The sequence below is a fragment of the Mytilus edulis genome, unplaced genomic scaffold (assembly GCF_963676685.1).
Source record: "Mytilus edulis unplaced genomic scaffold, xbMytEdul2.2 SCAFFOLD_1239, whole genome shotgun sequence".
NCBI lineage: Eukaryota > Metazoa > Mollusca > Bivalvia > Mytilida > Mytilidae > Mytilus > Mytilus edulis.
In genome coordinates, this window is record NW_027267514.1 from 15064 (window position 1) to 26677 (window position 11614).

General features: G+C 33.8%; 1 protein-coding gene across 1 annotated transcript; it reads right to left on the reverse strand.

Moving 5' to 3' along the window:
* Positions 1-454: 454 nt before the first annotated feature.
* On the reverse strand, positions 455-5386 carry LOC139505571 (uncharacterized). The gene is made up of 6 exons (XM_071295084.1): positions 5235-5386; positions 4893-4998; positions 3270-3506; positions 2066-2133; positions 1351-1432; positions 455-649 (listed from the first exon to the last, which is right to left on the reverse strand). Exons 1-6 carry the CDS (start codon positions 5309-5311, stop codon positions 566-568), a joined length of 654 nt encoding a protein of 217 aa, XP_071151185.1. The 5' UTR covers positions 5312-5386; the 3' UTR covers positions 455-565.
* Positions 5387-11614: the final 6228 nt, after the last annotated feature.

Consider the following 11614-nt stretch of genomic DNA (forward strand, 5'->3'; position numbering starts at 1 on the left):
CAAAAAATAGAAGATTAGAGAAAAAAAGGGTTAATTTTTGGAAGATTAGAGAAAAAAGGGGTTAATTTTTTAAAGATTAGAGAAAAAAGGGGTGAAAATTAAATGTTTACAGAATAACAGACCCCCTCATCCAGACCCTCAGTAATGCGTCATGAACCCCCTATGAAACTTACTAACCCCCTACAGTCTCATATGGGGTCACCACGTGACGGCGTTTAACCAATCACAACGTGATAATTTATCTGTGGTCTGATAATTTGCAATATCAAGGTCTTAAAGCTGACTATACCAAGTAAGTTTTGCTCATTGTTGAAGCTGTATGGTGACCTTTTGTTGCTCACATCCAAATCTTATAATCTCTAAAGGAAAGTTGTCTCATTGTCAACCATACCACATCTAATCATTTTTTACCAAAAATCAAAGCAATGTTTTAGTCTGATTTAAAAAAGGGATCTTGTTTGTTTCATTAGTTTATTAAAGGTAAAATGAAAAATCTAAAAAAGAAACATCAGTACAAAAATAAAGTCAAACAAAAATATTGCACATTATGCTCTTTGTTCAGATATCACAGTTTTTCGCTATGGAATTCTCTTTTAACAAGTAGAACATCTGGTAACTTGGCATGAAATCCTTTCTTCTCGTTAAACACCTGGAAAAAAAAGAAATTGCACTAATTGGTACAGAAAGATGTTTAATATGGTATAATCATATAGTCAAACATTAAAGCATTTTCAAAACAGTACTTTAACTTTTCAGTGGCGGATCCAGGAATTTTCATAAGTGGGTCCCACTGACTGTCTAAGAGTGGCACCGCTTCAGTGATTCCCTATATATGATATGCAACCAATTCCCCCACCCCCCCCCCCCCCTAAATCCGCTTCTGCTTTTTTTTTTATACTTTTGCTAATATCCTTTAGAATGGTACATAATAATACAGGGAGATAACTGTGTGAAAATCAGCTGAACTTGTTTAATCACCTTTTATTGTTAAGGATATATTCAGCTTCTTAATGATCAAAATTGGAGTTTTTCGAACAACTATATATCCAATGAAAAAAATTTCTGATAAATTGTTTGGATTTTTTTATTTTTTTTATTTTTTGTCAAGGGGTCAAAGTTAATATTTTGTCAAATTTCTATGAAAATTAAACGAGCAAAATTAATTTTATTCAAGGTGTTTGATACCACCTTAATCTTTTTTGCATTTTCATTTCACCTGAAAGCTAATAACATACCACTATACTCCAGCTTATACTCCTCATATTTTAGGTTATTTAAACATATTAGTCCTTCCTTTAAATGCAGTAATTTTAGTCATGTGACCTTCATGAAATTAATAAATGAACTTACCTGAGGAAGAGTAACCAGGTATCTGCTGCTCATTTTTTCAACAAGAGTTTCTACTGAGATAGTTGTATGTATCTTTTTGTTACTGAAATAAAATGGGCAAAATACTTGTAATGCAAATTGATTGTAGGAAGTGTTCAATTTTTATCCATTGTTATTTTGTGTATGAAATTGTCTTTATTCCTCCTCGATCTTCTTCCCTCTTTTGTATTGTTTTTATTGTTGACATTTACATTTATAATTCATATTTCATAATATTTTCCCAGTTTTTGTCCTTTTATTTATACAAATGCTAATGTAATTATTGGTTGATGCTTGCTGAATGTTCAGGAGCAAATATTTCATGCATGTTCATGGGTGTCTCATTTGGAAAAGGATCCGCTCAGCATTCCAGGGCACCTGAGATCACCCCCAGTCTTTGTCACGAGTTTGTGTTGCTTTTTAAAAGTCTTCAGTTTTCTATGTTGTGTTTTGTGTTTGTTTGTCTTTTTTATTTTCTAGCCATGGCATTGTCAATTTATTTCCAACTTATGAGTTTAAATGTCCCTATGGTATCCTTTGTCTCTCTTTTTCAAGATAAGAAATTATTTTTTTTTCCCAAAAAAATATTCTGATCCCTAAGGCTAATTTGATGAAAAAACAAATATTTTTGGTCAAGCAGATCATTGCCAAAAGTTAAATGGTTTCTCCCTAATTCCCTAATATACATTTAACTTACTCTGATGCTGATGTAAGTTTCCTGTCATTTGTTTGAAGCTCAATCACTCTGAATATGTCCTGTTCAATCTGAAAAAATCAAATTGATTTGAAATTAGATAGTATGTTCTTATTGGCTAAGCCCTTTATCGTATTCTCTAATGAGATAGTGGACACAGAGACATATAATGTCAGGGTATTAATGTATATGTTCCAGACCATATGAGTATTTGGACCGTACGCGTACGGTCCGGACCGTATACGTATACTCGTACGGTCCGACCATACGCGTACGGTCGGACCGTATGAGTATACGCGTATGGTCCAGTACGAGCTGACCATACATGTTATTAGATCATATGGGTTAAATTTTAAAAAATTAACATTAATCACAATCTTTATTTTCAGATTTACTAATTTAATATTATTACAATTACACGGATAAAATGAACAATGAACAATTGAAATTAAATATTTGTTTAATTGTATATCTTGATCCTAATTTTGGTACTCTCAACCAATCACGGTTACACTGGCTACCACAAGTAACGTACTAATATTTTTTACATTTACATTTTTGCAGTTCGTGTATGTACTTTAGCAAAAATATTTTTTGGTAAAGTTGCTAAATATTCTAAAACAATTGTCCTCCCACATTATATTTACTTCCGATATTTTCAATTTTAGTGATCATAATTCAATTATTTTACTGAGTGATCAACATGTTAATTTAAATACAAGAGATTAACAGATTCAATTAGCGTGAATTTTTTAAATCATTAAAATATATAGTTGTTTTTTTTCAATTACAATTAAACTTTTTTATATCTATTTGAGAGTTAAGTTATATTGATCTGTTATATGGATCTAATTAACTTTGACAACTTCTTAATTAGTCCGACCGTATGAGTATTTTGAAAAAGTACGCATACGGTCCAGACCGTACGCGTACGGTCCAAATACTCATACGGTCTGGAACATATATACAATGCTTATCAGTTTATCCAGCCCCGAAAATATCTCATGTTTCAGAAGCTGTTCAGTAAATGCTATTTAATCCTTATCTACCCTTCAGCACATTCATTCAAATTTATTAAAAATTAAAAACACAGAATAGAAAGAAAACTGAAAGTGTAAGGTAATTGAGTTGGCAGGGCCACCCAGACCCCTCTTTTTAATTGATTAAATCGATGGGTAGGTTTGTTGGATTATGAAGATTTATTTACCTCTTTGATGGATGATCTTGTCTTGGATTCATTTGCCAGAATAGTTTGGTACTTCTCTTCTGCCCTTTTTGCTAGTTTTAATTTTGCCTGAAGATGGTTCTGAACCTTAGATATTGCTGTTTGCTTTGAGCGCATTTCACGTTTATTTAAAGTTTCTGCTACATGATCATATATCTTCTTTGAAGTATCTAAGCAATGTTGGTATGTTGTAACTTTGCTGTTAGCAAGCCAACACACCTGAAAAGTAAATTAATTCATATTATTATAATTATAACTGCAACAGTGTACTAGGAGAGACCTATAACGTATCCAGTGGTGGATGCAGAACTTTTTGTAAGGGGGGCTTTCTGACTGACATAACTAGAGTTTCTAAAGAGCTTGTGTCGCTTACCGTGGTCTATGTGCATGTTAAACAAAGGACACAGATGGATTCATTTCAAAATTGTTTTTTTGGTTATGGTGATGTGTTTGTAGATCCTACTTTACTGATCATTCTTGCTGCTTACAATTATCTTTATCTATTATGAACTTGACCCAGTAGTTACAGTGAAAAAATGTTTTGTAAAATATAAAGGGCAATAACTCCTAAAAGGGTCAATTGCCCATTTTGGACATGTTGACTTATTTGTAGATCTTACTTTGCTGAACATTAATGCTGAACAACACTTTACAGTTTATCTCTATCTACAATAATATTCAAGATAATAACAAAAAATGGTAAAATTTTCTTAAAAGTTTACCAATTCAGGGCCAGCAACTCAACAACGAGTAAAATTTCAGGGCGGATAGAACTTCACCTGATAAACAATTTTACCCCCATGTCAGATTTGCTATAAATGCTTTGGTTTCAGAGATATAAGCCAAAATCTACATTTTACCTCTATGTTCTGTTTTTAGTCATGGCGGCCATTTTTGTTGTTTGGCCGGGTCACCGAACACATTTTTAAAACTAGATACCCCAAAGATGGTTTGGGCTGAGTGTGGTGAAATTTGGCCCACTCGTTTCAGAGTAGCATATTTTTGTAAAAGATAACGACGACGGACGACACACCACAAGTGATGAGAAAAGCTCAATTGGCGCTTTGGCGACAAGGAAGGCTACAGTCATGCTTCATTGATTCGCTTTATAATCAACCATTTTTTTTAACAAAAGGAGAGCTCTAAGCCCCCCACCCCCGTCTATGGTAGTATATGTCTCTGGTACTACTGTCTGACTATCTGAATAAAAAACACCGAACTAAATCTTCAAGTGTTGCTATTTATAAGCTAGTTGTATACCGGCCTCCTCAGTGAAATTTATTGTTGCAAAGTTTTTTTAAAAGTTTTAATGACCCATTTCGTAGATGTCCCTGAGAGAATAACTAATTATGCATTGTATATCTTTCTTATGTTTAAACAATTTCCAGGTAGCAATCTTACAATATACCTTTTTTGTTTTTCCACGCCCTTTTTGCTTATTGTAACATTATTCCTGACCTTTTTTTCATTTTTTTTTGTACGATCCCCTGAGGAGATCTTAATTGCCAGTTTTTTTCGTCCGACACTTTTTGATTAACAACTATTGATGAATGGTGACTGCCCTGTGATACCATGTTTGTTTTAATTATAGACTTCTAAACTAACCTTTTGTTGCTTTTGCAGTTGCTTGTATATTTGTCTGTGTAGCTTAATCTTCTTTTCCATTTTTCTGACCATCCTTTCACATTGATGGAAAAACTCGTCTTCAAATCTATAAATCAAAATAAGAATATGTAAATCCAAAACTGTACCAGTATAAAGAATATAAATCTAGCTGTCAAAAACAATTCTCAATTTTCATTATTAACAAAAAATTCAAAAGTTACAGTTATTAGTTTTTTTTTTTATGCTTAAAACGTCAAACTTCTATCCGCCCTTCCCAAACCAAGAACAATTTTTAAAATAAAAGTTAGTACAATTCGTGTTTAAATTATTTAACATACTTACATTATTCCATAAAAAACATAACATATTCCGTACATCCTTGGAATAAATATGGTCATGATGTGGTTTGTTTCTTCCATACTCTTTTAATCTTTAATAAGTTGCTGAATCTCTGTGTGTATTTCTTTTAACGTCGTTGTGAAGGAAAGAAGAGAATGATGGGAAGGGCCGACGTCACAATAAAGACGTATTCTAATTAGACATAAGAACGTTTCTTTTTGTCAACGTCATTATAGTTTAAGTTCAACGGAGCTCTGCCGCTGGGAGTTAGCTTCATTATATTTATATATTATATTTATTTAAACCCATACTAATAGTTCATTACCGTAACAGTTGCCACCATCATTGAAAGATTTTTTTTTAAATCGAAGATGGCTCTTGAATGAACACGTTGTTACTCAACATCACGTTTAAAGCGATACACAAGTATTCATTGTATAAGGGAACAACCATTTCATTTCAAAGAGGGAGAAGGGTATGTTTTTTTCTAAAAGAAATATTCTTAATATCCCCAAAGAGATCATGCAAATTCCCCCATACCTTATAAAGTTATTAATAAATTATATAAAAATTGGATTGATTGCAACGAAAAACTAAATCAAGTTTCGTCGTTTGCAAGAGAAAAAAAATCTAACTATAAGAAGAAAAAAAAACACATAACCCTCCCTTTTTTATCACTTGGCGTCCGTCGTCCGTCGTTGTCGTCACTAACTTTTTATATTTTAAACTTCTTCTAGAGAACCACTGAATGGAATGAAACCAAATATGACATGAATGTTCCTTACGAGGTGCTACCCAAGTGTTTAACGTGTTTCTTTGTAGCTGATCCGTGATCCAAGATGAGCAGGGGACTTAGTTTAACATAGGACTCTATTAAGGAAATACATGCAAATGTCTTCTTTTAGAGAACCACTGCTTGGACATGTCATAAATGTTCCTAATGAGGTGATGATGAAGTGTTACTATTATTGCTGATTTTCTGTTCAAGATGGCCACCAAGCTTTATTAATAAATTATGGGGCCAATGTCAAACTTTTGGCCTTAACCATTATTTAAGTATCTGTTATGATTTTCATCTTTTTTATATGATTTCAAATACCCAAGTAGAGTCAGATGAGCGACACAGGCTCTAGTTTTTGAAGTTAAAAGTTACTTATGTATGTTATATTCATACCTACAAGTACGACACGCCGTGACATGTTCATCTAGCTGTTATGAATAGATAATCTGGAAACAGCCTTCAACTTCCTCCCTCTTAGAATATCAAGTGGTTCTCCCATTATCTTGAGTCACTTTACCTAAAGGAATTAAATGGCGAATGACATAGTTTTTTATGGTACTGTCATATATATATAATATATATATTAATATTACCATTTAATTTAATATGTTGGCGTAAGAGATTTATTAATAAGGGTTATGGATGTAATTTTGTTGATTTCGATTTCTTATAAACATAAATAATTGACAGTGACTAGTGTGTCTAAAATGTTCCGTTTTTGTTTGGGTTTGGTTGTTTTTGGTTTTTTTTGCATTTGTTTCAGAACACGTTTGATCTTGGCGTGGCACATGACCATATCTTACTGTATCTGCAGTTTCTGAAGTATGTGTTAGATATCAACTCTGGAGTACGGCCTAAGATATAATAGGTTTATAAAAATACATGTATTAGGATGTGGGTGGTGTTTTGCTCAAAAGAGATAATGAACACAAAATATAAAGATTAGAGGAAAATGGCAGAAATGTAGGACCCTTTTCCATACCCTTATGTATAAGGTCACCGTTAAGTAATGCATAGGTCAAACAAATTTCTCAATACTCTTGCCAAAGCGGGTCTATTAAGTGATTGAGCAATTTCATTTTACACCTGCTTATGGTCACCGACTGTATATATATATATATTGCCCTTTAAATGTCTTGTTGTTTTTATTTGTGCAGTTTCGTTGCTGTCCAATTGATGCATATATCTTTCATATTTTTTTACTCATAGTTACACTGAAAATTTGAATATAAATAATGAATAAATAAGTAGATGTGATATGGCTGCCATTGAGACAATTTTACACCAGAGAGCAAAAAACGTTCAACTTAGCATTATCGGTCCCTGCACCACCTTTAACAATGAACAAAACTCATACTGCATGGCCAACTGTAAAAATGTATTTGACATAAAAAATAAATAAATATCAAAACAGTTCAAAACCATCAGTACAGGTAACTGGGAAAATCAGTGTTGGGAACTAGGTGATCATGGACTACTTGAACAGTCACCAAGGTTCAATCTAAATTGTAAGCTAATTTGATTTTCTATAATCTTTTTAAATTAGTGCGACTGTAATACAAATAAGAGGTTTAGCTAGCTTTAAAACCAGATTTAATGAACATAAGAAAATGCCGATACCATGTCAGGAATAAAACAGTTGTCATCCATTCATTTGATGTGTTAGAGCTTTTGATTTTGTCATTTGCTTAGGTACTTTCCGATTAGAATTTTCCTCGGTGTTCGGTATTTTTGTTATTTTCCTCTATTCCGTAACTGAATTATATATTATTTATTAGCCATTGTGTAGATGTTTTCTCATACAAATTGATATTTTTAATGTACGGAGTCTCTTCATATACCTGTAGACATTTTATATGCCCTGAACAGAAAATTTGTTTTAAGATTGTACAAGTATATCGTTTATGAATAGAATGCTTCATTTTGTAAATTTAATTGGGGTGTAAAAGCGTTGATCGAAGTATATTTTGTATGAAGCGCAGAAGAAATTTCTAAAAAAGGCATTCAATTGAATACTTATAATCATATTTTTTAGCTAGGATCATGAAACACGATTTCTATCAACTTTTTCTTTTATTAAGTCTCCCAAACAAAGTTTGGAGACTTATTGTTTTTGCTCAGTTCTTATTATTTTTATTATTCTTCTTCTTCTTCTTTTTATGGCACCCTCAACGGAGTTGGGGTGACGTATTGTTATTCTACGTTTCTTTTTATGTCACCCTGACGGAGGTCGGGTGACATATTGTTATTGTTCGATTCTTTTTTATTATTCTTATTCCACACTTTTTGTCCAGCTTAGTTCTCGGAACTGAATGGACCAATGCTGATGGAACTATAACATAATATTGATCACCATGTCTAGTTGTGCACCTGACTTTGGAATTAAAAACATGGCTGCCATTGCCATGGAAACAGCAAAAATATGAAAAATTTCATGGAACATTCCAGAACATTAGGGTTAAATTAATTCTACAGCCCTTAAATGTTATATGATGGTATAATATTATGGGGAGTACACTATGAAGCAGCAGTATGACTGGAATTTTCAAATGTTGCCATGGAAACTGTTCAAAAATAGCAAAATTTTGAAAATTCTTCAAAAGTGTATGAAACGTTACAGAAATGTTAACTTGTAAATCTAGATGCCGCATTCAACTTTGGAATTTCCAAAATGGCTTGCCGTTACATGGCTGCTGTTTAGTGGCAATTGGTGGACCAGGGTGACATCCGCTATTGCTTGCAATGGCAATTCTAGTTTTTCTTATTTTTCTTCCACACATTTTGTCCGCGCGAGTTCTTGGAATCCAATGGACCAATGTTGATGGAACTCTACTATAATGAAGTCCCCCATATGAAGTTGTGCACCTTGATATGGAATGGTAAAAAATGGCCGCCGTTTCCATGGAAACAGCAAAAATACGAAAAAAATCAAAGTGCTCCAAACTGGAAGAAACTCCACAGGATTGGTACCTGGCATGTGCTGATTTGCAGTTTGACTTTGGAATTTTCAAAATGGCCGCCGTAACCATGGAAACAGCAAAAATATATAAAATTTTCAAAATGCTTCAAACTTAATGAAACTTTGCAAAAATGTTACTAAACATCTGTAGATGCACTCTTTAACTTTGGAATTTTCAAAATGGCTGCCGCTCACCTGGCAATAAGGGGAAGGGTGCCATCCGTTTATTGCTAGCAATTTACAAATCTAGTTATGGCACCCTCAACGGAGTTGGGGTGACATCTTGTTATTGTTCGTTTCTTTTTTTTCTTTTTATTATTATTATTATTTTTATTCTTCCACACATTTTGTCCATACTATTTCTCAGAATTGGGCCGACCAATGTTGATGGAACTATACCATAATATTGAACCGCCATGTGGAGTTGTGCAAGAGACATTGGAATGGTAAAAAATGGCTGCCGTTACCATGGAAACAGAACAAATGTGAAAAAATACAGTTTTTAGTTTTGGTGAACTGTATGGTAATGCTTTAACTCAGAATCATCATATTTTTATACAATGTAGGTGCCCACTATATACAGGTGTTGGATGATTTTGGCACTCATTGGAACTACTATGTCGCCATGGGAACTACACCAAAAATTTCAAAAATCTCAAAATGCTCCAAACTTCACGAAACCTCACAGTAACGATGAGCAACATTGGAAGATGTGGCATTTGGAGTTGGAATTTCCAAAATAGCTGTTGTTACCATGGAAACAATGCAAAAAGGTCCAAAACTTTGAATTTTCACGGAACATTCCAGAACATTAATGTTAAATTTAATCTAGAGACATTAAATGCTATATGATTATGGAGGGAAAAAATTGCAGCGGGGGTTTGACATTGGAATATTCAAAATGGCCGCCGTTACCATGGAAACAGCAAAAAATTCAAAATTTTCAAAATGCTCCAAACTTAATGAAATTTTACAAAAATGATGTTTTGCATGTGTAGATGCACTCTTTGACTTTGAAGTTTTCAAAATGGCTGCCGCTCGCCTGGCAATGGGGGAAGGGTGCCATCCGCTATTGCTTGCAATGGCAAATCTAGTTATGGCACCCTCAACGGAGTTGGGGTGACGTATTGTTATTGTACGTTTCTTTTTTTCCTTATTTTTATTATTCTTCTTCAACACTTTTTGTCCACACAGTTTCTCGGAATTGTATGGACCAATGTTGATGGAACTATACCATAATGTGGACCAGCATATGAAGTTGTGCACCTGACTTTGGAATGGTCAAGATGGCTGCCGTTTCCATGGAAACTGCAAAAATCCGAAAATATTCAAAGTGTTCCAAATTGGAAGAAACTCCACAGGAATGGTAACTGGCATGAGATGATTTGCAGTTTGACTTTGGAATTTCCAAAATGGCTGCCGTTACCATGGAAACAGCTCAAATATCAAAAATTCTAACTCTTTCATTGTAACATCCAGCTGGATGAAACTTTAATGAAAATGTGACCCAGTATGCCAAGATGTCAAAACAATAATTTGATAGTTCAAAATGGCCGCCGTTGTCATGGAAACTAGGGCCAAGTTTTGCATTGACCCTATGGAAAAATGCATAAAATCAGCATTTTCTCAGAGAATAGTGCAGCAAAGTAAATGAAACTGTATTGATATACAACATGACATGTGGCAATGAGATGTCTGCTTTTAGAATTTTGGAATTATCTACTGTAACCATGGTTGCAGCACAAATGTTCAAAATTTCCAAAAAAAAATAAAGTGCTGCAAACTGGATGAAACTTTACAGAAATAGTGGCTGACATGTAACGGAGTTGCATTTTGAAGTTGGAATTTCCAAAATGGCCGCCGTAACCATGGAAACAGCAAAATTGTCCAAAATTTCAAAATGCTCCAAACCTAATGAATTTTTACAAAAATGATGACTTGCATGTGTAGATGCACTCTTTGACTTTGGAATTTTCAAAATGGCTGCCGCTCGCCTGGCAATGGGGGACAAGGGTGCCATCCGTTATTGCTAGCAATTACAAATCTAGTTATGGCACCCTCAACGGAGTTGGGGTGACATATTGTTATTCTACGTTTCTTTTTTTCTATTATTATTTTTTTTCTTCCACTATTTTTGTCCAGCTTATATCTTGGAATTTTATGAACCAATGTTAATGGAACTTAACCATAATGTTAACCAGCATGTGCAGATTTGCAATCGGGTATGGCATTTTCAAAATGGCCGCCGTTACCATGGAAACAGCAAAAATGTCCAAAAAATCAAAATGCTCAAAAGTTAATGAAACTTCACACAAATATTGACTGGCATATGAAGATGTCCCATTTGACTTTGGAATTTCCAAAATGGCCGCTGTTACCATGGAAACAAGCTAAAATATCAAAAATTCTAACTCTTTCGTTATAAGACCCAACTGGATGAAACTTTATGAAAATGTTACCCAGTATGCTAAGATGTCAAGACAATATTTGGATAGTCCAAAATGGCCGCCGTTGTCATGGAAAACTGGGAGCAAGTTTTGCATTGAACCTATGGAAAAATGCATAAAATCAGCATTTTCTCAGAGAGTGTTTCACCAAAGTCAATCAAACTATACTGATATATAACATGACATGTGACGAAGA